This window comes from Chaetodon trifascialis, chromosome 8 (genome assembly GCF_039877785.1).
Source record: "Chaetodon trifascialis isolate fChaTrf1 chromosome 8, fChaTrf1.hap1, whole genome shotgun sequence".
Lineage (NCBI taxonomy): Eukaryota > Metazoa > Chordata > Actinopteri > Chaetodontiformes > Chaetodontidae > Chaetodon > Chaetodon trifascialis.
Window position 1 is genome coordinate 21,778,622 of NC_092063.1, and position 26,655 is coordinate 21,805,276.

General features: G+C 42.4%; 4 protein-coding genes across 22 annotated transcripts; 3 read left to right on the top strand and 1 right to left on the bottom strand.

The window, feature by feature from the left end:
• The first annotated feature begins 1,116 nt into the window (after positions 1-1,116).
• On the top strand, positions 1,117-2,987 carry LOC139335558 (ras association domain-containing protein 8-like). Its single transcript, XM_070969209.1, has 3 exons — positions 1,117-1,150; positions 1,441-1,553; positions 1,648-2,987. The coding sequence occupies exons 2-3, from the start codon at positions 1,451-1,453 to the stop codon at positions 2,985-2,987; spliced, it is 1,443 nt and encodes a 480-aa protein (XP_070825310.1). The 5' UTR covers positions 1,117-1,150; positions 1,441-1,450.
• Positions 2,988-3,413: 426 nt separating this feature from the next.
• csde1 (cold shock domain containing E1, RNA-binding) lies at positions 3,414-18,405 on the bottom strand. 19 transcript variants are annotated; one of them, XM_070967532.1, is made up of 22 exons: positions 18,327-18,405; positions 15,153-15,838; positions 13,946-14,198; positions 11,762-11,960; positions 11,512-11,621; positions 10,419-10,505; positions 9,925-10,022; positions 9,760-9,841; positions 9,437-9,565; positions 9,149-9,274; positions 8,826-9,041; positions 8,504-8,644; positions 8,217-8,381; positions 7,766-7,783; positions 6,911-7,018; positions 6,628-6,806; positions 6,424-6,536; positions 6,177-6,296; positions 5,890-6,068; positions 5,605-5,768; positions 5,343-5,475; positions 3,414-4,945 (listed from the first exon to the last, which is right to left on the bottom strand). In XM_070967532.1, the coding sequence occupies exons 3-22, from the start codon at positions 14,069-14,071 to the stop codon at positions 4,898-4,900; spliced, it is 2,541 nt and encodes an 846-aa protein (XP_070823633.1). In that variant the 5' UTR covers positions 14,072-14,198; positions 15,153-15,838; positions 18,327-18,405; the 3' UTR covers positions 3,414-4,897. The 19 variants fall into 19 exon arrangements, with proteins under 19 accessions (XP_070823633.1, XP_070823630.1, XP_070823627.1 ...); XM_070967529.1 differs by having other exon boundaries at positions 8,474-8,644; XM_070967526.1 differs by having other exon boundaries at positions 11,455-11,621.
• Positions 18,406-19,490: 1,085 nt separating this feature from the next.
• On the top strand, positions 19,491-23,134 carry sike1 (suppressor of IKBKE 1). The gene is made up of 5 exons (XM_070969557.1): positions 19,491-19,944; positions 20,790-20,895; positions 20,990-21,132; positions 21,248-21,361; positions 21,952-23,134. Exons 1-5 carry the CDS (start codon positions 19,786-19,788, stop codon positions 22,138-22,140), a joined length of 711 nt encoding a protein of 236 aa, XP_070825658.1. The 5' UTR covers positions 19,491-19,785; the 3' UTR covers positions 22,141-23,134.
• Positions 23,135-23,563: 429 nt separating this feature from the next.
• micos10 (mitochondrial contact site and cristae organizing system subunit 10) lies at positions 23,564-25,857 on the top strand. The gene is made up of 4 exons (XM_070968789.1): positions 23,564-23,671; positions 24,882-24,929; positions 25,404-25,510; positions 25,645-25,857. Exons 1-4 carry the CDS (start codon positions 23,608-23,610, stop codon positions 25,648-25,650), a joined length of 225 nt encoding a protein of 74 aa, XP_070824890.1. The 5' UTR covers positions 23,564-23,607; the 3' UTR covers positions 25,651-25,857.
• Positions 25,858-26,655: the final 798 nt, after the last annotated feature.

The window sequence follows — 26,655 nt, forward strand, 5'->3', positions numbered from 1 at the left end:
TCAAATTACAACAGGTGCTCCCCTGTCTGGCTTCCAGTCTGGAAGTTGTTTGGTCGTGTTTGGCTGCTTTTCACTTTTCTAATTAATTTCAAACATCACATGATGACCTGAGAGAAGCAGCAAAGCATGGGTCGACTGAACACCACGGCTGTGAACACCAGATGAAACAAACCCAAAAGAAGCGCCTCCATTTCTATATTCCCAATGCAAAAATAGAAATAGTTCACGTTGGTGTGTTGTCACAATGTTTTTTTTTTGGGTATCAAATATTACCGGTGTCAAGTTCAATGATGACTACATATCCTCCAACTGCCCAGTGAGGAGTGGGGATGTGCTTGATAGGATTGGCTAACTGGTGCACAAGTTCAGCATGTTTACATGTTCTGTTTGGATTGTAATCACCCTTCCTGTTGGAAAGATAAAGAGGAACACCCAGACCTAAAAACAGCAAAAAAAACACACATAACCACTGTTGGAGACACGTATGTACCGGACGTGTTTTCAGACAGCAAGTTTCATAAGACTTAAGAAGATTTTACTTAACAAAAGGCAAAACCTTCAACTGTAGTTAGCCTTGGACAACATCTGATGTTTTCTTAAACTAAAACGTGCACTAAACAGTTAGAGCCACAATTTCATATTTTAAAATCACTCCACATAAGAAAAGAACTTTGTGATTGGTACAAATGGTGGGGCAGCGGTGGAGTGTGAATGTATGTTGTCGTGTTTCGCAGTACTATTTCATATAAACAGAGAAATTCAATTCAATTTTTTTAATTGGTTTTTTTTGGGGCTTTTCTAGCCTTTACAATAGAGACAGCTGAAGATGTGATAGGAAAGGGGGCTGAGAGAGAGGGGACAACACGCAGCAAATGATCCGCAGGGGGGAGTCGAGCCTGCGGCCGCCGCAGAGGGCTGACAGCCTCAATACATGGGGCGCACATCCTACCAACTGAGCTGTCGATTTTTGCTGTTTTTTTTCCAGGGAAAATTGTAACAATGCAAAATGGGTGGGTTCATAAACTGTCCTCTGGTGGTAGATGCCTGCAGGAATTTTAATTGGTCTTAATTGCTCAAGTGTTCCTCCCATCCAGAACATTCCCCCCAAGCAGAGAGGGCCGAGCATCTGAACTACAGACAGGACAAAACGGTAGGTCGCTCTAATACTCTGGCATGGATATCTCTTTTAAAGCCATCATGGACAACTTGATTTGCTCATTTATTTTCATTATTATGGGGACATGCTCACTGTAGACACCTGAAAAAATGCTTTACACTGCCCTCAAGTTTGAGCAACACATGATGGGCAGACAGATTAGAGTGAATGTTAATGGGGGAGTCATATCTGTCTCCTCCACTTCCTCTAACAGGGGAGTGAGCCCTGCACAGTGTGTGTGTGTCAACCATTGACTTAACTTTAACGTGCTTTTCAAATCCCAGATTGGATACAATGGAAGTAAAGGTATCTGTGGACGGTGTCCCACGAGTGGTCTGCGGCGTTACAGAGCAAACAACATGCCAAGAGGTGGTCATAGCTTTGGCCCAAGCCCTGGGTATGTGTGTCTGTTGCTCAACATCATAATAAGGTTCATGTTCTTTCTGACATGCTGACCAAGCTGACAGCCACACTCTCATCTTTCTCTTTAGGTCAACCCGGCCGCTACACACTACGGGAGACGTTTAAAGATTTTGAACGGTGCATGGCGCCAAATGAACACCTTCTGCAGACTCTTGAGAAGTACGGCGAGCAGGCCAGGGAGGTGCAACTCACACTGCTTCACAACGGGCCCTCAGTCTGGGATGAAATGAGCAGGACAAAAGTCGGCAGATACCAGCCCTGCCTGCCATTGAGAAGAAATGCAGGCACCAGAATGCGTCGGGGCAGCAGTTCAGTGAGTCTGCATCGTCAAAGCCTGCCGCCGTTGTCCTCTTTAGGACAAGAAGCTGAGCAGCAAAAAGAGGACTTGAAAAGGCCGAAAAGAAAGTCTCTGACGCTCATGGAGGAGGCATGGGAGTGGCTGGAGAGTCTGGGTAAGAGCAAGGTCTACAGCACTGCCTGTGATAAGGAAAGCAGTAAGAAGACCGACAAAAGGAATCGGACCTCTTTAGATGTTTCTCTCACCGTTGACAAAGACAGCTCAGGTCGAAGCAGCAGAAGCAGAGTCAGAGGTCATAAGAGTTCAAAGTCAGATTTGGATCATCAAACATCCTGCTGCATGGGAAGTCAGACGAGGGGGAAAGAGAGCAAACACGCCAGGAAACCTCAAGAGGCGAAATCTGATGGCCTGTCCAGCTCAAGCTGTGCTACAACTGAGGATGAGAAAAACAGTCTGAGAGAGACCATCATATGTCAACTGAGCTGTTTGCAGAATTTACACATCCAGATAGCACAGATAGACAAACAGATTTTTGAGCTGGAGGAAAAACAGAGGTTCAAAAAAGCTGGGCAGGAAGCCGAGCAGAGAAGGGCTGAGGAGGAGATGGAGCAGGTCAAATTTTGGGAGAACGAATTAAAGGCAGAGGAAGGTTACGAGAAGGATTTGCAACGTCAGTTCCTTGAGATGAGGGCGAAGGCCATGGAGTGCAGGACCAGGCTGGAGGAGTACAAGCACAGAATGCAGGGGCTTGATTTGTGTGCTGTTCAAAGCGTCGTTCAAGAGGATTCAGAGACGGTCTCAAAAGCTGGTGCGAATACAGCCACTGCCACTGGGACTGCAGCCGTTTCAATCGAGGGCCCAAAGTGGCAACAATCTGATCCAGATGGGGATGTAAATATTAACAGGAAGTTCCTGCCCAGAGAAGACTTCAACCCTCCTCATGCTCTAGTTCCTCCCAGCCAGATAAAGGAGCGACGGCCCACAGGGCCCACCGAGCTGAGGGAGTGGTGGACACGCTGGTCTGAAGCCCAAAGCCCTCCATCACAGACTAAACAGAAGGTGATTCACCGCTCTGAGCTCACTATATATCTGGGCAGCACCAAGGTTTAGACCGATGTCAGAGTCTATGAATACCCTGAGTGGTCCTGATGTAACTTGTATTGAGTGCTTGTTTCCGATGCTTGTGTCCTCCATGTGTTTGGGATAGAGCAGCACTGTGGCGCACCAGTCTCCACAAGAGCAGACCTCTTTTGGTTTGTTCACTCAAGTGAGACCCTAGTGGTTAAATAGGCTCTATATCAGAAGTGCACAGGACTGAAAGCTTTCAATTATTTTTAAAGCTTTTAATGTTTCCCCAGTGGAGCACTCAAATATGCATATGCACCTTTGTAACACCTGTAGCTTATTTCTTGTCCTCAGGTAAACAGACTATAGAGTGCGATTGTTATCACAGCAACTTAATGCTTTGAAGGTGTTTTATTTAGTATTGAGTCAGATTTGCAGCCTTTCTCTGAAATAAAGACGATTACAAAATAATGATTTTCATAAAACTTTAATTCAACTGTTGTTTCATTCAAGACCAAAAAGTACATAAGAACCTCTTTTATGTGGTTCAACTGAAACCCAGTGATCTCCAAAGTTGAAATTAATTTCGACTAACTTAATGTGCAGAGGCACGACAGCTCACCCACCATGTCTCCAGAACACAGTAACCGAGCCTGATTCTTAATGCTTTTTTTTTTAGACTGAACTTCTAACTTTACCTTTCTCCTTCTTGAAGTTAAATTTCTTTCATTATATCTGAAGTTTGAACTTTCACTAAGAAAAAAAAGCACACATTACATACAGTATAGTTCAACCCACAGGCTTGGGATGCATATCAGTTTTATTTCTACTAGAAAAGAAAGCCACCCTAAGATTGTTCTGAATATTTTGGCGGTTGGCTGGGAACAGAGGATACATCTAATTTTCTTTTTTTTTTTTCATTTCATTTCGCTTGTAGTTTTAGGCACCTTAATCTTATTTAAGTCAATATTAGCAGATTGAATTTCAATGGAAAAAAAAGCAAAAATATGTGCAAGGAAAAAACAAAACAAAAAAAACATAGTATAAAAGAACTGCAGATATAAGATGCCACGAGGAATTCTGCACCTGGGAAAGAAATGCTCAAGTGGAGCATGTGAATACCAAAAAGGTATCTAAAGGCTCCAGATGGGTAAAAGAAAATCCCATTAGATTAACTACTTTGACATTCACATACACCTCTCTCTCTCTCTCTCTCGCTCACACACTCGCACCATGCTTTCACGTCAGCTCTTCAATAAAGCATTTTAAAACTGCTCAAAAAAAACGAGCAGAGAAGAATCCTCAGTTTAAGCTCGCACATATGAGAAATATGATCCTCCTTATGGAGGGAACTTTGCTTTGCTTTATGCGTCTTGTAGGAAAGCATACAGTAGTGGAAACTTTACAATGAAACCATTTTAAGTTTCCGTGGGTAAAGGAGCAAAAATTATGAGGAAAAAAAAACAAAACAAAACGGAGCAGATGCTCAAAAGACATGCCTACAGTCACACTCAGTCATCCAGGCAAGACTACTGGACAGATTACAGGTGCAGAATTCCAGACAAAGCAGATCCAAAAGATAAGAGACAGACAGCCACACAGTCATCACTCTGATTTAGAGGGACACGACCCTCAGAAACAAATACCTCCATTACACACTTTAATGACTTCTAGGATACATCACACACGCACACACTCAGATCCCATGTGCACTGCAGTGTGGAACTCTGTATCAAGTACATCTTACATGGGAGGCAGGGAACTGTGGAATGAGAAAAGTTCCCTCGCAGGTATCGATGGGGACAAAGATTACACATGCCGATTACTGTATGTGTGCGTATGTTTTGTGTATGAGTTTGAGTACAAGCATGTGTTAAATCAAATTCCCTTATCCCCTGCTGTTGCCCTTTGGGACAGCATCCCACCAACACCAAACAGGGTGGGCTCTGTATTGCTCAGTCGATGACACCAGGCTGGCGGGTCTTGCGCTCCACGTTGAAGCCCTGTGAAGGAGAGGACAGACGTCATTAACACTGGAGCTTACATAAAACGCAAAAGGTATTCCAAAGGTAATTGACAGTTTCAGGAAGGAAAATCTAAAGCCTAGCCCGTTCCCATTATCAGAGAAAACCTCAAAACAAACCTATATGTAGCAGCATTAATGCTAATGTTTGCCAGATAACAGCTGCTGATCTCTCTTACACCAAACAGTTTTTTTTTGTAGGATGGCTATTTTACACTGACACACACTCTCATTACCAACTTTGTATTTACAATATTAAATTAAGTTAAATTGGTGTTTGATGCTATGATTTCATTAGGATTACATATCAGGTCAAAGAACAGCAGTTATTTTCCTTGTACAGACAAAATGTGGCAATGACACAGGCTTGGTTGTACCTTTGAATTGTCGGGACCACGGGGCTGTCTTACTATGACCAGGCGAGGAGCACTGGCGTCGTCAAGAGTGATGCTCTTCAGTCGGTTCACCAGACGATCAGGACGCGGAGTCACCACTGGTTTAGGCCCCTCACTGTAACATTTAGGTACATGATGAAAATAATTGGTCTCAATGCTACTTGAAAATGTTAGCAAACACACTTATTGTAAGTTGGAGTTTCATGGTTCCAAAATGTAAACCAGGGTCTGCACCATTCGTTACCTGACTCTGCGTACGTTGCAGGCACTACATTTTCCTGTGCGTTGATTGAGGACAACTGAGAACTCCACCTCATCCCCAGTCTGGAGCTCAAGGCCATCTTGTACTTCTTTTACATGAAAGAACAGCTTCTTGCTCTCACCAACTTCATATGTGATGAAGCCAAACTGGGGGGGGCGACAAAATAACTTCAGGATTCATTCACTCCAGCCTAACCTGTGCTGTAGTAGCCTCCAACACTGATGCAATGAGCGCTAATGAAATTAAAGACAAATAACTGATCACTACCTGGTCTTTGACACACTCCACCATGGCTCTGCGCTGAGGGACCACATTACAGGCCATCTTCTGTCCAGTTTGGCCAACTGTGCAAACCTGGAACTTCACAAGTTCACCTTTCTGCAGACAGTCTGCCTTGTTTGCCATACCCATGATTCCAAAGGGATAATTCTGCCCTTTAGTTCCACCTGAAACATCCACAAAGGGACGAGGGTCAACATCATCTCGATTCTTCCAAGGAAACAGTGCGTGTTAAACATAAGGTCTATCAAGAGCCATCATAACTTGACACAAACCTTCCTCTGTGACTTCAATAAGCCCTTGGTATTCTGTCTGGGAGGGGTCCACACTGCGTAAGGGACGGATGACTTTTCCCATCATCACTGTTGCACCAACATCCTCTCCGATGCCATTCACTAAAAGCAGAAACAGTGGATTTTCACACACCTCGTATCTGTAGACACTCCCATTTACACTACCATGTTAACAAGCATTACAAACATGAATAATGTAAATTAAATGGCTGGATTTAAACCCTCGTACCTGCAGCCACTTTGGTAACCTTTTCAGCGCTGACTTTGTTTCCTTTTCCCTTAGAGAGAGTGTACTCCACCGTGTCGCCCAGCTCCAAGTTCTCCAAGTCTCCACACATTTCACTTAGGAGACATCAGAGATTTGGATGTGAATTCAGACACTGGATGCCATTAACCAACTACTTCAAAGTCAGTCAAGGACTTAAACCTCTACCTGTAGTGGAAGAAAATCTCCTGGTCATGGTTTGCTGTCTCAATGAAGCCAAAGTTGTCCTTCAGTGTGGCAACAAATCCATGCAGTCTCTTGGCGTTGGAGGCATTGCGGTTGAGGACCCTGATGGAGACTGCACTCTGCTGGCCAGTTCGCTTCACTTCATTGATGGAGAACTCCACCTACAGGACAAATATTTATATGTCAGACACAGGGGGGAAGACAACGGGACTTCCATCTTCATTTAATTCAAGCAAAAGCAGTGAGTGCAGTGTCACTCAGATACCTTATCTCCAACTTGTGGGTGACCTCCTCCCTCCAGGTCCTTAGTATGATATGCCACAGTGAGCTTCACTCCACAGTCTTCATATGCAATAACTCCTTCCTCAGCTTCCTACAGAGTGCATCAAATCAAATCTGCATTATTCTGTCCAATATGGAGCATCACCAATTGTTGGTCCAGCAGCCCCCAGCAACTGTCTCATGAGTGCTGCACCTGCTCCTCAAGAAAACCGATACCGATGCCGCATTGATTCAATCAGATGATTTAAATTATATTAGTTGATGGTGTGCAGGTGGTGTTCACAAGCATACGAGAGGCACCGACATGTGCAATGCATCATTCTGTAGCAGCCTAGTTGGTTAGCATTCAGCTAGTCTACAGCAACAGCTCTCAGTTACAGCCTACAACATAGGGCTGCAGAATTACTCACCATCGTGGTTTCAACTATAGGGAACATTTGAGCAATACTCACAACATTTATTCTCCAGTTATTCAGTCACTGTCTGAACCAATCACAGCACCCAATTTACCAGCACTATTGTGTTACTAAGTATTAAAAACAATGTACCAATGATGGCCAGGCTGGTTGATCACAGAAAATGGAGTTTCATGATTCTTAATCTGTTCAATTACTTGTCATAATTGTGAATGCAAAGACATTTCTCATTGTAAATTCAAGGGCCAAACATGGATGCCATACTGGTCGTTGTGATTCTGGTTTCATTAACAATTGTGCAGCCCTACAGCGCACTGAATCAGTGGTGTCAGAGTCCATGTTTCTGAGAGTTAATTGGTGATCAAATACCATGCTGTCAAATAAGGGAGTAAGGGAGGCAATCAGTGGGCTGAAAGACTAACCTTTTCTACAACTTTACCCTTCAAAAATAAGAGAGACAGACATCCATTAGACAGCAAGATGGGTCCACATCACATTTGTAAATACAATAGTCTTACACTGCATTATTTTTTGATTGCTGACTTTAGATTGCTCATCTATGGTCTAAGAATCAAGTCACTGTTCCTGAGACTAAATGTTAGTGGTCTCTATCATTTATTTGTGAGACTTCATTGAGGTGTCCTCATGCAGAACATCTAAGTCCTACCTTGTCTTTTTTCTAACCAACAAGGAGCATGAACAGGACGAAGTCAGTGGAGGAGAAAGCAAAGAGAGAAATTAGAACTAAAACAAAAAAAAGGGAAAGAGGGTGATGTGATGATGTGGGTCGGGGGTGAACTATGAGGCCACTGTTTCAAATGCACAGGGGATATTTCCATGAACAATATTTATCAAAATTGTGCACAGTGATACCTTCTCCTTGCTCTTGGTGGGACTGGCATTCTTGTTGGTGGTTGCCACAACTTCTTTCTCTACCACACCCACAAAGCGCTGCTCAGACTGGGTATGGAAGGACACTGTGCCTTTAGGCAACTTCTTGATGCGCACTGCATGGTTCCTCTGAGCTGACAGCATATCCTGGCAATGATAGGGCATTTACTTTTAGCTTGTTATTAACAAACAAACACAGTGATAATGTGCCTTCGTAAGTAAGAATACAGAATACATACTTTAGTGAAAAGCTTACAAACAGGACCTACAGGCACAACAGTGAATTCCACTTCATCAGAGATGTGCAGTTGGCTCTCCTCTAGAACTTCACTGAAGTGAAAGAACATCCTGGCATCCCTATCCACACACTTAATGAAGCCAAAACCATCGCGTATAGCTGCAATCACCCCCTAGGAGAAGATCGGTAACACAAAGTTACTGTCTGAAAAGGCGTTCACTTCAGGTCAGTGAATATGGCAGCCCCATCCCTTTCTTTCATGTCTATAATGATACATTAGATATTATATACGATATATAGTACACTGACCACTTCAGAGAAAAAAAAACCATGAATTTAATCTTTTGATTCACCATTTCACGGGTCTCCTTGGTGAAGTTAAAGGTATCTGGGAGGATGTCGATGTTGGTAGCCCTCTCCAGCTTGTCTCTGCGGTCAGTGGAGATGTTGAACTGTATGTGATCTCCCTCCAACAGGGTCACCTTGGACTTTGTGTCCTTCTCGCCAAATGGCAGCTCCTTGTCAGTGAAACCAATGCGGGCACTGATACGGCCTGGTAGCGGGTCATTCTGTGGAGGCAGAAAAGTCAAGATTTGTGACAGTTTTTATTTTCTGCAGCAAAGTTCCCTGCTTGTTTTTCCAGCACTCCACTTTGCCAGACTTGTAATCTACTTACCTGGTTTTTGGTGGGAACCTTGGGAATGACCTTGACGACAGTGCCTTCAAACTGCTCAATGCTGATATCCTCAAAGATGACTGTTCCTTGGGGGAGCAGCCTCACGTCTGTGGCTACTTCTTTACCCTATGGCCACAAGAACACAAAATGTAAACAACCCTACATACCAAGTCAGGCGGGTCAGTTAAGAGTCACATGTGTCAAACTTGGTCAAAGGTGAATCTATCTTAAGTTCAAAAGTCACTCCAAGTATTTCTGGATGGTAGAGTTGAAGAGTGTGATGCCTACATTTCTGTCTTTGATGGTGAAATCAACGTCATCTCCAGCCTGCAGAGCCTCCAGATCACCCTTGAACTCACTGTAGTGAAAGAAGATCTCTTTCACCACATCGGCCCTCTCAATGAATCCAAAAGCCTCCTGAAAGACAACAAATGGTTCAACATAACAGGCACATTAACATACTGGGCAAAATGGGAGATCCAAGGCCTCAATGTCAAGAGTTCAATGGTTAACTTTACAGGACTAACAACAACAACAGCCTGGCTCACATTTAAGATTCCATTTGTAATGTAATTTACTCAATATATTATCAGGACAACAGCGGCATTTACCTTTGTAGCACACACCACACCCTGGCACCTCATTTGCTTTTTCTTCACAAGTTGAATATTACGAGCACTGACTGCACCAGTGCTGAAACACAAGAGCGAAAAATAGAAAAATGGAGTACAAGGTGGGAATTACAGTAACAGTACTGACATGACGTGAAGACTTACTGCTTGTTGGTCTCCATGTAAAAGCTGACTTTGTCGCCTGTGTCCAGGTGGATATTACCCTCCACATCATCAGGAGTGTAGGTAAGGTAGAACACCTCCTGTGGAAAATCACAACCCTGTCAAATTTTGTTAAAAAGGGATTCGGGCACACATATTAACCCAATGACTACTTCAAATTCAAGACCTGTTCTGAAGGGAGAGACTGCATATATATGAAGGACAGACAGCCGTGTGCAGTGGAGGCTGAAGATTTACCCAGTCACCTGGTGTGCCTGGTGCATGCAGACTGAGCCCTGCACTGCATATGGTTGCATATCATTTACATGGATTATCATAAATCATAACATGGAGGCAGGTGTAAGTCGGCATTTTGCAAAACCAGGCTAAGCATGGAACAACTAATTGAGTGTCGTCTGTACAAAATTGTCAAGAGTGGAATTAACATTCTGCCTCTCATGGATCAAGTGTGCTGTAATCCACACCACTTTTCTTACCCCGTTTCTTTCATAACAGACACTGCCAGTGGGCACCTGGCCGGGAGCAGACTTTCCATCCAAGTGCACTGGGATTGCTGAGACAACCTGCAGAAAAGGAGGAAATTGCAAGTGGAGGCAATTAACACACTGCCATGTCAACTGCAGGTCGAATGTTCATTGTTGTACATAGCCCAAATTAAAATAAATCAGGACGTGATGGATGAAGGGATGAATGAAATGGCTGAATTGCAAGTGTCACAATAACGAGTATATCAAGTGTCAGATGTCGTGCACTGTCCACAGTTAGCAGAGTTGTATGTGCATGACTGTGCTACAGTGTGAGATCTGCACACGCTGTCAGGCCTCCTTAACGGCCTCTAGCATGTTGATGACCTGATTGAACATGATAGGGACAGAAGAAATCAGTGAGTGTGCGGCTTTTGTTTTTTTACTCTCTCCGCTTTATTGGTGCTGCTGTAAACTGGGATTTCCCCTTGTGGGACTAATAAAGGAATACTCAATTGAATTGTGGAGTCTCACTGTGCTCTGTATGTACACAGATTAATTTTGTGACTACATTACAAGACAAGCACCGCCACTTACATTTAAGGAATTTTACCAGTGAGGCAATTTGCAAAAAGCTGCTGTGGCATGACTCCGCCTTCCCCCGACTGTGCTCAACTTAATGATGCAGCAGTCAGACTGACCAACTCTTTCCACTGCTGCACCCCAATGGCACATGTAAAATTTGCTTTGGTTTAACAGACTGACCAACTGAACTATATTAGTTGCTGTAACCATTCACAGAGAAAGTAATACCCTGCTGGGCAATTACATTGATTGCTTTGTTCAACAGACACTCAACAGCTCCAGCAAACATGCATATCAGCACAGCAAGCCAATCTGAAATTCAAACATTTTCTAATGTTCAAATTTTACAATGTACTTAAATGAACCCACCCTCCCGACCCCCAAAACAAAAAACACAATGGGCCATATAAACGTTACATTGACAGACAAGGACAGAACCAAAAATAAAATGGTGTTCCTTAACTGGATGAATATAACCATGCAGCACAGTAAAGGGATAGGCGTGCAGGTCTGGCCCCACCTGGCCCGAGATGCGCTCCTCTGGCAGCACCTCTGGCTTTATCTTTAGCAGCTTCACTGCTATGGGCTTGCCAGTGCGCCTGTCAGAGGATACCTCAAACTCTACATCATCTGAGGAGACAGAAGCAGAAGAAAACACACTTAGCACACTTTCAAATGATACAGGGATGGTTTAAATCTCCGTCATGTAGTGCTCTTCTCAACAACATGTGTGTGGGTTAAGTATTTATGATTAGTCCAAAGCCTCTCACCTCCTATTTTAAGCTCCTGCAGGTTGCCGTTGTACTGGGAACAGTGGAAGAAGAGACGAGCCTGACGTTCAGAGCACTGGATGAATCCATAAGAAGTCAGGAGCTTCTCCACCACACCAGTCTCTCTAATGCCAGGCCCTGTTCCATTGGCATATGCAGTGTGCCCATTATTATGGAGCATGCCTGGGTCAAAACTCATCTGGGGAAGAGGAGAAGTAAGTGTCACAATGCATCCAGTAGAGGATCAACATAAAGCAGACCAAGACAAAAAAGGCCACGGTTAATGTAGTGTTTGATGCCAACCTTTAAAAAAAAAAAAAGAAAAGAAAAAAGAAAATCTAAATATTTCAAACATGCAAGGTAGAGCAAACCAGAGGAAGTGGGGAGGGGGGAAAGCAAAGTAAAGCTACATCAGAGTCTTCTGGGGCTATGTGGTCATCAACAGAGGAGGACACATGTTGATAATGACTGGACAGAATTTCAGGAACACATACCATTGACTGGAGAAAATGAACACAATCACCACACTGTGTGGCGCTTCCTGGTGCCATGCACTCGAAGCTAAAATTCAATCAATTTATCAAGTGGTTTTAGTCCTAAATCACCAACAAACCTTTTCAGAGATCCCATGCAAATTCCATGGTTAGACAAACAAATGTTCACAAACCGCTCACCTCCCTCTACCAACCAACCATTGATTATACCGGAAGATTGATAAAAATTCACTTCTGAAAATCTGCCACTCCATCCTGGTTGAACGCGTTTTTCACACAACAAACCATGCTGTTAACGAAAGTCACATGACACAGCAGTCAGTGTGGGCACCACCGAACATGCCCGCTTACAGATCTCTGATACAAGGGAGTCCGCTTGTGTTTTTTACTTCCTGGATGAGGATGACAAGAGATGGAAGAGGAGCGTGGAATAGTCGTGGGACCAGTAGAGGTGGATGGGGCAGAGCCAGTGCTGCGAGCCACTGGAGGTTCAGAAGAGCCTCTTTCCATTTCTGACACTGTGGACAGGACTTGGATATGCTGTTGGGAGGATGCAACGGCTTTGAAAAGAAGTATAGCGATCCGCAGGCATCAAAATTTGTTTAGTTATTGCACAAAAACAGTCACTGTCCAGCATTTGGATACAAATATACAGCATCCTCAACTTGATCTTTCCAGTCTGCAGATGTTTCAATGGGACATCCAGTGTTCGCCCATGCACCAATTTTCGGAGGCTCAACATAAATACAGTTCACGACATCACAGCAATATACAACATGTGCTTCTCTGCGAAAAATTCTCCACTGCTATTTTACAGTTTAGGTCATCACAACCACAACCACCACCACTGTTGCTATTACTACTACTCAACCCTGTGAGAAAATCCTGAGACCAAAACACCAAAACCATAAGGCCACTCAGTAACGATGGATCTGCTACCATGACAATCTCACATTACAGTATTGATCAATAGCACTAATAAGTGGTTTAAAACACTAGTGCGTTCGAACAGGTTGTGGCTTCACAGAGCAGGCAGATGAAAAACTAAAAGGATCGACCAGCTTCTGTGCGAAGCCAGTTAAGGGGGAGTGGTTTAAGTGCAGTGTCGCGAATGTTACTCAAGGTCAAGTAAAGTAAAACTACTGAAGATGGAGACAATGCAAATGACAGGTCAAATAGCGGTGCATCTACAGAGAGTTTGTGACAGGTTATGGGTTATGGGGGGGGTCCCAGAGCAGCCTCTCCTGTTAGACCCTGTTCTGCACTATCACAATGAGCTACTCTTAACACATTTAGAAGTTTTTCCTAGGGACCAACTGGTTGAGCTTGTATTTGTGTTGCCTTGATTCAGTGAAGCTATGTGCCAGCATTAATGTACCCCAACTTGATTTGCTTGTGTCATGGCCCGACTAAGGTTTTACTGCATTGTGACGCAAAGAAAAATTAAGGAGGAGAAGACAAAAAAAAAAAGGCTCTTGAGGATTTCTGAAAAGCGCCAAATTTCTACAGCCTGAATGAGCGGAACACCCCTCACCCTGCAACAGTAACTGAGTAGAGGCTAGCCTCGGGAGCCCGAAAAAGGGATGAAAAAGGTTAGGCCATTCACAGCAGAGAGATGCAGGGCAAGGTGGGTGGATGGGTGTTCGATGGGGTGGGGCACGTAGAAAAGAGGTGGGAAGGTGGAACTTACGGATCGGCCATATGGCGACAGGCTGAGTCCGACAGGGGAGGTGCTGCTCAGGTCAGCGCTAACAAACGCGGTGGGTGGCGACGCAGGCAAGGTAAACTCAACAAAGCCTTTCCAGGGGCTGCCCATATTTTCCCATAAACTCGGACCAAACTTGCTTGAGCACTTGCTGAACTTGATTATTTGTTTGAATTTTTTTGCTTGACTGTTTAGTACTACTTTTATGTAACCACCCAAATGATACACCGCTGGATGTCTGCAAGGGTGAAGAGAGGAACAAACATAACGGGTAAGGCAGATAGGTCAGCCAGTGTGCAAAGTGTTACAAACAAAGGAAAATAGCTGTGGGCTTTTATCCCCCAGAAAAGGCAAAATCAGGGAGGATATGACTTGAAAACGACAGAACAGGAGAAAGGTGCGGGCTGGGTGTGGGAAGGCAATCAATTCATTCTCAAATTGAACTGCATGATTAGTTTAACTGTTTGGAGGTGATAGCAATTCAGTTCAGCTGGCTCATGTGACGTTCTCGTTACCAATTGGCAATGTAGAGGTCACTGACATGAATTAGACCTTCAACCTAGTGTCACTTGTTACACTCACTCCACAATATGAATGTTTAATCGCGTGCAAAGAGCCGATACTGCCCTCTCTGTGGTTGAAGGTATGAAATCAGCGGTCGCAAAAAATCTGTGAAGACGCAGACATTTAAAAATTGAGATCCCCTAACAAAATGATGAGGCCAAAAATCCAGACATAGTTTCAATAAAAGCCATTTTAGCAATAGTTGCATGTATATTTGTCAAAATTGGATGTGTTCAAGCAAAAAAAGGAGGACAAATGTTATTTGTGTTCAGTGATAAAAAAGAAAACAACCTCTGCATTGCTGCCTCAAAATCAGCGCAGCTGGCCAAACTGAATCAGAATTGAGCGTTTCTCAATCTGTGTTTGTACATCTGTATGGATCAGACTAATGTGCACACACACACAGGGAATTTACTCAGTACAGTTTCTGAATTCAAACCAACTAGCAGAATCAAATTTTTGTTTTGAAATTTTAAGCCCCTTACAGGGAACAATTTTCAGCACATTGGTGGGAGGAAGTCATTCAAAACATATCAAATGAGATAATAAGTGCATAAACAATTCAAAAAAACAGTTGTCATTAATACGATAGGTTGAGTGTTATGAGGGGACTATAAGTGAGACCCACCTTTATTTGGTGTCTTGAATCTTGTAATTGTCAGATTTCTGACTGTTCAGTTCCTGCAGATCTCTTCACGCACACAGTTGAACACACACACTTGTTACAGGTTTCTGGCACAAGTTCTAGATGGTTGCATTAAGCAAAAAAATTAAACAAAAAGAGAAAAAGGGGGATAAATCTAGCTAAAAAAGAAAAAAGAGGCAAACGCAGGTGCAACAACACTGCTTAGAAAAAATTACAATGAAAACAGTGTGAGGAGTAGAGGGAGAGAAAGACAGGGGAACTGTGGGGGGGGGGGACTAGCAGATAGCAGCCCACTCCACACCCCGGTGGCGAGTCGGTGGTGTGGTGAGGATGAGGAGGGCTAGGAGCAGCGTTGGGACGTGTGCTTTGTCAAAGCTGTTGAGTAGGCACAAACTTCTGGTTTCAGATCAGTTATTGTCTTCTCAGAATATGCTTAGGCATTGGATTGCTTCTCTTCTGCGTTTCAATTGGGCTGATGTGCGTCTTCTTTGGTCGTTTCAGGATTTGGTTGCTTCTTGTGTTTTAAACCCTTGAAATGATCCTTTTTCCCGTGTCTTCAGTGTTGCAACTTTGCTTGTTTTGGGAGGTTTATCTTCAGTTTCTTTGTTATGATCTGAACGTGAAGCAGTTGCGGATGGTACAAAAATTCAGTTCCGTTTCACTTCATACTGTTGGGAAAAAGCAGACCTGGTTAGCTGAGCAGAACTGATGACTTTAACTTCACCTTATGGTGATTTACAACAACAACAACTTTTAGAGTTCACACAAAAGAAAGACAAAAGGCCAACTGACTTTAAGAGTCTGCAGAGAGCCAGAGAAATGTAATCACTGTCAACTGAGGAGAATTTCCAATTTCTGTGACATGGACGACAGTAACAACCCTGAGGACCAGTGAACGTTTTTGAGAACATGAGATTATTTGCCCCTAGAATCACAAGTATAAAAATAGGTTTTCCTCGGATGCCTCTGGATACAGCCCACAATGTCAGGCAGCTGACTTGCAGGCCAGAGCTGTTGATCAGTAAGTCCTTGTGCATATTTTCATTTCAGGTCATAGTCTGAATGTGTACTTTGTGTGAATTTTGCTAATATTTTGTCAGAATCTCAGAAACTTATGACCAGTCAGTAGATTAGAGCAGAGTGTTGTTGACCTGAATACACAGCTTTGAAAACAAACTGGGTGAGCCAACCAGGGACACATGATAGCTGCTCTGCTGCGACTGTGTTGCAATCACTCCCATCCCACATACTTCCTGGAAAGTTAAAGTATAATGGCATTGAAATGCTCAACTGGATTCCTCGGAGTAAGGAGGGTATTTCTGAAGGTGCCTCCTTGGCATTCAGATCCAAATGTCAAATTCGAATTAACTTACAAGCATGTTTGTATTTTGATGTCATTTGCAGCACTTGGATGAATACTAGACCCACAGGATCTAGAGGTGTACAGTGAAGTGATAATACAAACAAATAACCCACTTCTTATAAGATGGGTTGGTTAAGTAGGTTAAAGTTTAGGAGCAATAAACAGGGACGACTCCAATAAAAACAACCTTGGAGGACATGGGCTTTTCTGCTCCCCCTCTTTCCTCTTGGTGACGCAGAAAGAGAAAACAGTCCACCCACTGAACCACCAGCACCGATTGGCCGTTTCAGCACTTTCTCATGTATACTAAACCACGTTTAGCTCGACAATCAAAGGGGGAAAAACTCGGAGCCATGTAGACTGTCCCAGTTTCGACAGAACGGCTAATAAACCCACGATAAAGTCTCTTTAGTTTCGCAAGCTTAGACACGACGCTGCTACCCTTTTCCTGGGCCCGAACAACAACAGCCCTGACAGGACCAACCATGTGACTTCCTAGCAATCCGCCGTCCTCAGCTGGAACTGCTAATATGGCCTGATCCAACACGTTGCGGCATGCAACGCTATCGAAAACGTCACATCTCGGCTAGCCAGCGACTTACCACATGTCAAACTCTATAATATGTCAGAACAATTGGACACGGGTTGCTTCTCGTTGTTAGTCAAAAATAACCCGCGCAGTAACAGCGAAGTGTAAATCTCATCATCTAAATGACCTTGTGTGGACAAACAGAAACAGACAGATTAGCATCTCGCTAACGCTCAAGTAAAGCCAATAGCTCCGGGCGTTTCCTACTCCTTCATGGAAATTAATTCACTGTGACAGTATGAAATTTGCTCAAATATGAAGCACTTCAGGTATATTTTTAGGTGGCTCGGAGTCTGCTCTGAAAATTAGCGGACAGGAAACACTCAATTGTGTCATTCTTGTACACCGAGACACGCGCACCAAGCTTCATCCACAAAACTGCTTTTTTTAATGTTTTGTGGCGTATTCTAAAATGTATACACTTAGTAGAAAATTATTTGAGATCTGTCACAAAACGATAGAGTGTCCCCGTATATTCGGCACACATGTGATAAATGTTCAGTTACTTTACTTTGATTAAATAATACTTTTTAGACCTGGGTAACACTGCGCTCTTCTCTCCCGAGTATTTTGGTATAGATGTAACCGCAGACAAAACTGTTTGGAATGGCCGATATGTAAGTGACTGCAGACAGAAAGACTAAACCTCAACCATTAGTTATTATACGGGATATGCACACTTGCATATAATCAGCGTCAAAATATATTGCTGAATTTAGTCTCGTAACACAGATAAAACAGAAAGATAACGTTATCTGAGCTAACGGCACGAGGACGAGACAACAAAGAAGCTAGGACAAGCGATCGTAGACTCGTGCTTAATTCTAACCAATAACCGCTTTCCTAATGTTTGACACATCAATGTCACACAAATGCTGTCGCTTTGTTACAATGGGAAATGTTTATGGAAAAACATGTATGTTTGTTTGAGCCGCTGACAATGTAGACAGGCCGTTCGCTATGCTAAGCGGCTAACTGCAGTTAGCTAGCACGCCGCTGAACTGCTTGGTCCTTGTGTGGTGATTTATGGTGAGGAAAAACACGGCTGCCCCCACCCAGGCCCGAGCTCTGCGTATGATTAAGCACAGGCTACCACGTTCAATTCTAAAGACCCGCTTGATAAGAAAGAGAAACTGTCTTACTGACACATTTCAAACACATGTTTAAATAGTTTTGTGAAACATGATAATTAATAAAAACTCACCCCAACAGCTTTCAGCACTGTCACCAGCGCCGCTAGAAGCAGCACGGCACATTACGTAGTGATTAGGGAGGCGGTTACCGCGATATTTCACAGGGTTCGGACGACCAAAGAGCCTAAAAGGAAAGAGTGGCCACTATCGCGCAGCTGCTGACGAGTAGCCGCCATGCGCCATCGTGTCTCGCAGTGAACCATGGGAGACTCTACATATATTATGATAATAATGGTGATATTTTCTCTAACTTGCTATCTCGGCTTGAAAGTCATGTTGTCATGACAATATAGTATTATCATGTCAATATAGTACTCGGCATGTTATTCACTAAGTTCCAGACACTTGAACTCAACAAGTATCCCATATTTAATCTCCTGATAGTGACTTTTCTCCTCCTACAGTACAGTTTCTGAGGCCACACGTTGCACATTTAGGGTGTATTCAAGAATAAAATCGACTGTAAGGTCCCAGTGCTTCTCGGTTAAATTAGTCGCTCCTTTGATATTATTGATTGTACCCGTGGAAGCTTGAAATACTGAGAGAACTTAAAGGTCTTAAATAGGCTGATTTGATATTTGTTGGCCGATCAAACGTGTTCATGAATTCATTATTAAATGTGTTAGATTCTCTTAATATATTTAACATGCCATAATTAATTCACATTCCATATTCTTGTGTTTGCTGCGTTAAAGAACATGGTCATGGAAGGAATTATTTTGAATGTTACCAAAATCCAAATTCATTACGACACAAGGAAAGTTACACTGCAACTTTGACTTAACATTGTGTATCTTCAGTTCTATGTCTGAAATAAACTTAACTAATCTGATTTAATTTCCAAACAACATTAAAAACTTAAAAGGTGAAAAAAAAGAAAGAAAAGAAAAGAAAAAAGAAAAAAGAAAAATACCCTCTAATCTGTGACTGTTATCATGGGCTGTTGTCCATGGTAGCCTATAGAGTGTAATCATTATCGGGCACCTTCCTCTTGGAAAAAAAAAAAAAAAAAAAAAATCAGGTTAATTAGACTTTTTGAAGTACTGAACTTACAAACCAGCCAGAGGTTTTGTCCCACATCTTTGTACACACCTTCAGTTCAGTCTCCCGGGATGGCGGTATAGCCACACCCGCTTCGTCTGACGTTATACAAAGAAGAAGTAGAAGAAGAAGACACGGAAGTTACGTTATCGCTTAATGCCACACGGAAACGGCCGACTTGACAACAAAATAGAGTGGAAGTAGAAGTTTTCAATTCGTTTGTCTTTCATTTATTCTGTCCACCGACAAATATTTGCAAAGATCTTCACTATAGTTTGCACACGTTGCTGTAAAGGCACTGCAGCTTCCTCAGCTAGCTGGGGCTAGATAGCTAACATAGGCTAACACTATAGGTATTTTCACCTAACTGGCGGTGGTGTGTGGAGTAGCTTGTTTACGTAGCATACAGGGGTTTCCATTTTCCAGTAAATGGCCTGCACTTTAGAAAAAGTGTTGGGCGATGCCCGGACCCTTCTCGAGAGGCTGAAAGAGCACGACACAGCAGCCGAGGGACTGATCGAGCAGTCGGGGGCCCTCAGCCAGAGAGTGCATAGCATGAGAGAGGTGGGGAATGCCCTTCCAGACAAGGTAAGGACAAGCCTCTCAACACGTTTGCAGAGAGATCTCATTCAAGTGCATGGCTATGTAAAGCTACACTGCTCAGTGGCACATATAGAGCACTGGCAAAAGAGGACGTGGTTGAGCTCTAGCTTCTCCAACAGCGAAGATTAAATGTAACCCAAGCAGACTTTACTGCACCATTGTTTCACAAGTGTCTCTCCTGGTGGTCCCACAATCTTTTGCCTTCAAAACACATGTGAACCACTGCTGAGATCGTGAAGAAATGAAGCGGTCACTTCTGTGGCCAGTTTACTCAAAGATCCTTACATTCAGATGTTTTGTCGTTGACCACAACCATGTTAAATTCCCTTATTGCTGCATTGAGTTTGGCATGGCCATTGATAGACTTTGCACTTTACATCCTGCATGACACCCCCTTCCTTCCTGAGACTACGTGTTATTTTGTTGTTTTATTTTGCTTGCCCTTGTGTTTATTTAATTTAACAAACACAAAGAAGGAATTGTTGGCCGACCAGTTCAACCTCAATTCCTAATGATTGGATGTTCTGAATGCCATGAAAACATTCCTTTGGAACCACGCAACATTTTCACAATTTACTTTTCAATGCTGAGGTTTTACTCAGAAAATACTTTTCATACTGACGGACCTTTAAATGGAAAATATAGCTTATAGCAATATACATAACAAACAAAACAATGGATTTGCACAAATCCTTGTAGCGTCATTACCCAGGTATTTATTGATATGTGTTTTTGAAGTTTAGATATTCTCCAATGTCATAGTTTATTTTATTAAAACAGAGCAATTTTTCATTTCTTGCAACTGCCCTTCATCTCCTCTCTCCTTCCAGCACATAGAAGACACTTCAGAGATTCAGGAGCTGACCAAATACAAGCCTCATGTCCTTCTGACTCAAGAAAACACTCAAATCAAAGAGCTACAACAGGAGAATAAAGGTTAAAAAAAAACCCTCTATTCTACACCCCATTCTGCTGATTGTATGGCTGGTGTTTTATATCTTTGCTAATTCTTTCACGACTGTCTCTGCAGAACTATGGTTGTCTCTTGAAGAACACCAGTACGCACTAGAGTTGATCATGGGTCGATACCGCAAGCAGATGCTCCAGCTGATGATGGCGAAGAAGGAGCTGGACACCAAACCTGTGCTCAGCCTCCACGAGGACCACGCAAAGGTACGCCTGCTGTCTTAGCATTTTAAAATTCTCCGCCATTTGCCAAATGAATGGCTTTATACGGTTAAAAACGCAGTGATCTGGAGAAAGGCCTCGCTTTCTCACCGTTCTCCAGGAAGTGCAGAGCCAGGTGGAGCGGATATGCGAGATGGGCCAGGTGATGAGAAGAGCAGTGCAGGTGGACGATCAGCACTACTGCTCTGTCCGAGAGAGGCTCGCTCAGTTAGAGGTGAGGGCAGTGCTTCAGGAGAGTCGACAACAACTGTACATGTTTTTCTTCGTGTTTTTCTTTCATATTTCTGGGAAGCTGTTTCTGAAAACTGTGTTGTGATACTATCTCTCTATCTCTTACATACACACAAACCTGTATAGAAATACACTAACTGAATAATATGTGTACATGCATGCATCTGTCTATATATATGTAGAAAATCTGTTAATCTTGATATAACACACCTTTATACTGTACTTCATTTCTTCAATATACAGTATTTTCTTACTTACTTCTAGTGATATGTAGTCATGCAGACAGTTTTGCTTTTATTTGCACAGGTTTAATTATATCCATCTCTTGAGATTTAAATCGCCATCCAATGTAGAGTAGTTTGGAGTCACCTGGTGATGTTTTGTACATGTAAACAATGGTGAAAATCTGAGACGCACTTGCAGGCGGATCAGAAACCTGGATACCGTTATGATCATACATACAAGAATATCAATTACCATGTAAAACAGGATAAGGCTAATTAAGGGGATTATTTTGTTCAGGCAGAAAATAGTTCCAGTGTTCACGATATATGGTTATACTTTCTTGTCCAGATAGAGAACAAGGAGCTGCGAGACCTCTTGGTCATCAGCAAGAGCTCTGTGAAGACAGCGAGCGAAGAAACCAGCCAGCCAGCAGCAGCAGCAGCAGCAGCAGCAGCAGCAGCAGCAGCAGCAGCAGCAGCAGCAGCAGCAGCAGCAGCAGCACAACAACAGTCCCATCAGCCAGAGCCTGATGAGTGATGATAACAACGTCAGAGTGAACTGGGGTTAGAGCAGCAAGACCTTCAGGACCAGGAGTCAGGGTCGATGATCTCTTCACCCGTGTTCACCACCTTATTTTTTTTTTTTTTTACATAAGATGGAATGCAGTCAAACCACAGCATATTTTCTGTAGTGATGGCCACTCACACACAACATGCTAGGCAGCACTAGCTGTAGGTATATCTGGATGATAGCTATTGTTTTCATATAAACAATGTGTGTATTATCACTGCAGTGGTGTTGGAGTGAGTTCCGCATAAACTATGACTTTCATTGTCACTGACAAGAATTCAGTGGGAGCTAAGACACACACCGTACATGTAAATATATCTTTGGCCAAAGATATATTTTCACTCTTCAAGGACACAGTTTCTACCTCTTTGGTGCCCCTTTGCTGTTCACACACACTCACGATGTGTAAAATGCTCATAACCATCCCTGCTATGAGTTCACTTGAAATCCATTAAGAAGCCAACTTGTATTCTACACCATTTTAAGAGTCTGTGCTTGATAATCTCTGTTAACAAGATGACTTTGGCTGTTTCACACAGTTTGCCTGCTGAGGAGTGCTAGTGGATCATTCGTATTGATTGTCTGTCATTTTATGAATTTGATATGTTTGTTAGTCTGTTTGTAGAATTCATATATAACATGATTTCCATGTTTCGTACTTTGATTATGTGTGTTAATCACCAGTTTTCTAGTTTCCAGATTTGGATGCAGATTTATCAATCGTCCCAGCTGATGGCACATCTTTATTTAATGGTAACAATTTCAAAATATACCAACTTTTTGTGGAATGGATGTCAAATGCTTGCACACTGTATGTTGTCAGAAGTTGTATATTGTCATCTCAGGAAATCAGTGTTAACGAGGCAAACGTGCTGTAATGACTTCACGACAGTGTATCGATTTGTGTCAAACGAAATTTCATCCAGAAACTTTAAAATAAATTTGCAATTTAAAAAAGTGCATATGTGAATTTATCTTTGTCATGCACAAACGTGGCCGCTTTGTCAAACCTAAAGTTTGGTCACATGAGATTTGTGGTATGGTTAAAATCAGGTTCAACTTCAGCCTAAGTGTATGGGTAAATTACTCTCTGGACTATTCTCCTTTTCACCACAGGATGGCGACATTAAACCGTTTTGGATATAACACGTCGCGAGGTTTGAAAAAGTGGTGTAATGCTGCGTTCAGGTCAACGGACACAAATGAACTTTCATGTACAATATCTGTGTTTTTTCACATGTACAGTATCAACAACATCGAATCGATAAAGTAACATTTAGCTCTGGCGGCATAAAACCCTCTGCACTCCGTCACTCGGTCGTTCATCTGCATACATTTTGAAATCATTGAACATTTCCGACAGCACTTGAAAGCAGCACCGCAGCGGCGTTTGACACTGCTAAGGTTAGCCTGAAGCTCAAGCTAATATTCAGCATGTCTGAGAAGGAGCTGGGGAAAAAGTGGGACAGATGCCTGGCAGACGGTGCCATTAAACTCGGTAAATATCCCAAAGGCTTCTGCGTATAACGACATTGTAATGTTCCAAAATAAAGACAAAATAAGAAGCAGGTTTTACTGTAACGTTGACGTTAGTCTACAGCTGTCATTGACTGGGCGAGAGGCTAACTAACGCTAGCTAACTTAGCCGTAAAGGGCTTGTAAAGGACACCTGAATGAACAGTCAAATATCAATGATATATTTTTTCTGATAGGTAAAATTGGGTTAATTCTGATGTTTCATTATAAAATGCAATTCTCGGCACATTTAACCGGACGTTACTCGTAAATATTTGCGTTTCCCTTAGATTTTGTTGTCGGGGAAAAAAAAAGCCAAGTGGAAACCCTATTCAGAAAATGTTCACTTCAACTAGATGCTTTGTCACTTATCGATACGTACACATTTGTCTTAATTAATATTCTAGGAGCTATGATATTAATTAAGATGTCCAACGAGAGAGTATAAGTCAATCATGACTTCGGCGTACATATAATATACTAATAAACATTTATTTACGATACAATGCCACAATACCGTGTAAACTTTCCGTTGTCTCGACTTACAACTCCACAGTTTTCCAGAACGAACATTGCCCGCGTTAGATAGAGATAGTGTCGGGGGACAGGCTAACGATGAGTCCATTTATTGAAATGAGGTGTTCCTTCATGAATCACTGATATTATAGAGCAACGGATCCCGGAATATCGCTAAAAATACTTAAGTCATGCACGTATTGCTAACAAGCGAAGCACCGTAAAGTGATCTGTTTAGGGATCTATTTGTATGGAGTTTGATGCACTGTCACGAACACTGCTGGAGTAAGATGCCTGGCCCCCTGTGCTGTGTTTAAAGACTGTAGGTGTTATTTGAAACATTGAGAGGACTGACACCACATTATTTTCAGTTCCAGAGAAGAATATAGGCTCAATCCTTCACTCCCCACCAGTGACAAGTTACAGAAAATAGTGCATTGCAAAGCAAAAAAACAAAACAAAAAAAACAACAACTTTGAAACATGAAGCATATATAATCCATATTATAAACATACATAGGTCAGAGACAGCATGAGATGGCATATGCAGGTAACACCAACAATGATGCAATAGCTGTGTAAACAGTTATTAGTATGTATTCCTATTAGTATGCATGAGTTAAACAGTCTTTTAAAGGTGCTTTGTCATAGTGTTTTTATTCTCCCTTTTTATTCCAGGTACTGGGCTGGGGTTAGGAATCGTGTTTTCTGTTCTGTTCTTCAAACGTAAGTGGTTTCAGTGGATTGTTGCTGTACTGTGTCTCAAACCTTTAGTTTAGCTCAGAGGTCCTTGGCAAGAGGATCACAGGTAGGAGTGACGCTCTGTGGCTACATGCAGTGTCGACTACTGCTGGCAGTGAAACTCTTTTTTTTTTTTTTCATTTTGCACAATGCACAGTCTTTTGAGTGTTTTTTTCTTTTTAAACAGCAGTCTTATCTAAATGAACACTCTATTCAAAGTGTATTTCAAATTGAGAATATTTAGTGGTTTTGCTGTGGGAAGAGCATCAACAACACCCATCCTCAAAAGCACAAAAAGGAATATGTGAATATTAAAGTGAAGCGCAGGAAAAAAAGAGAAACCGACAAGGTGTCAGAACAATAGTGTGAAAAGGATTTCGCACGCCATCTCTGGTATGTTTTTAAGAACACTGTGAAGTGCGTCTCTGTGTAAGTAATAAAGTACCTGTTTCATTGCAGGGCACACGTGGCCGATTTCATTCGGCTCGGGGGCGGGACTTGGCATGGCATACGCCAACTGTCAGAATGACCTGAGGTCCCATTATTTGCAGCACAGAAGTGAAAAGGTTTGTTTGTACAATTAAACACACCTGGCCATAGAGTAACTTACAAAAATAGTTCCTCATCGCTGGCTAATAACAATCCTGTGTCGTTTATGTTAATCAAGATTTATGTGACTGATTTCTGTTTTCTTTAACAGGAGTAATAGCTGCGAGTCATCGAGGGACTCATTTTTATGATTTTTGAATTTGTTCTGTTTGTTTTGTTTTGTCTCTGGGAGAGTCACCGCTTGCACTGTTCTGCAGTTAGATCCATATCTCCCTGTTGAACTATCCATCCCTAGTATGGCTCTGTCTGATTTGTATGTGCCTGATCAGGACAGTCTGTGTTTATTTAATAAAATAATCATGACAAAAAGAATACCCCAGTGATTCATTTTTTTCTCAAATGCTTCATAATGGATGAAAGCCATATAAAATCATATTGAACTAAGTAGTACAAAAAAAAAGAGTAAGTCATGAATTACAGCTAGATTATATTTCATGCACTCCAAGCAGTAATGGTGGTGCTTGAGGGAGTAATAGGAGTCAATGTTAATGCAGCTTTGAAAAGGTGGGTTTTCAGTTTATTTCTGAATGTGAGTGGGAGTGATTTTCTGAAATGTGTGCTGGAGGAAGGTGGGGACTGCAATGCAAATGTTATCCCATAAGGTGGTGGGCTTGGTGTGGGTGAGAGGGGGTCAGAAGGTTGGCAGCAGCTGATCTGAGGTGGCAGATGACGGGCGTAGTGATGGAGATTAGTCATTTCTGAGGGCGCATGAAAAATGAGAGCTTTGCATATTGTTTAGTATTTGGCAAGGCTATTGAAATGCTGGAGTGCACAGGACTTTATACCCCATTAATGTTTTTCTTATTTAGTATTCAAGTGCTGCTTTTGGGAAATGAATAATTATTGTCATGTCATCTCATCGTCTGGGTTTGGAGTAATGTAGGAAAAAGTGATATTTGTTAAGATGGGGAATGTGTATCTGTTCACCAGTGGTAAATGTATGAGTCACTGAAAAATATTTCATGAACTTTGACCCAAATGTACTGTTGATGAACTGGCACCTAAAGGTAAATGATGTATATGTGGTCTTTAATGAAAAATTCAGATGTTGCCTGTACAAAAATATTCAAATGTAATTGTTTTGAAAACTGAGTTAGAGGGA

What these genes read in the sequence shown, in the direction of transcription:
- micos10 (XM_070968789.1), top strand. Translation starts at nt 23,608, where the DNA reads ATGTCTGAGAAGGAGCTGGGGAAAAAGTGGGACAGATGCCTGGCAGAC. An exon ending in AGACGGTGCCATTAAACTCG is followed by an intron (nt 23,672 to 24,881) that starts GTAAATATCCCA and finishes TTTTTATTCCAG; the next exon opens with GTACTGGGCTGGGGTTAGGA. An exon ending in TTCTGTTCTGTTCTTCAAAC is followed by an intron (nt 24,930 to 25,403) that starts GTAAGTGGTTTC and finishes GTTTCATTGCAG; the next exon opens with GGCACACGTGGCCGATTTCA.
- csde1 (XM_070967519.1), bottom strand. Translation starts at nt 12,765, where the DNA reads ATGGAAAGAGGCTCTTCTGAACCTCCAGTGGCTCGCAGCACTGGCTCT. An exon ending in GTGTGGTGTGTGCTACAAAG is followed by an intron (nt 9,566 to 9,759) that starts GTAAATGCCGCT and finishes GTTGTCTTTCAG; the next exon opens with GAGGCTTTTGGATTCATTGA. An exon ending in TCACCATCAAAGACAGAAAT is followed by an intron (nt 9,275 to 9,436) that starts GTAGGCATCACA and finishes TTGTGGCCATAG; the next exon opens with GGTAAAGAAGTAGCCACAGA.
- LOC139335558 (XM_070969209.1), top strand. Translation starts at nt 1,451, where the DNA reads ATGGAAGTAAAGGTATCTGTGGACGGTGTCCCACGAGTGGTCTGCGGC. An exon ending in AGCTTTGGCCCAAGCCCTGG is followed by an intron (nt 1,554 to 1,647) that starts GTATGTGTGTCT and finishes CTTTCTCTTTAG; the next exon opens with GTCAACCCGGCCGCTACACA.
- sike1 (XM_070969557.1), top strand. Translation starts at nt 19,786, where the DNA reads ATGGCCTGCACTTTAGAAAAAGTGTTGGGCGATGCCCGGACCCTTCTC. An exon ending in TCCACGAGGACCACGCAAAG is followed by an intron (nt 21,133 to 21,247) that starts GTACGCCTGCTG and finishes ACCGTTCTCCAG; the next exon opens with GAAGTGCAGAGCCAGGTGGA. An exon ending in AGAGGCTCGCTCAGTTAGAG is followed by an intron (nt 21,362 to 21,951) that starts GTGAGGGCAGTG and finishes TTTCTTGTCCAG; the next exon opens with ATAGAGAACAAGGAGCTGCG.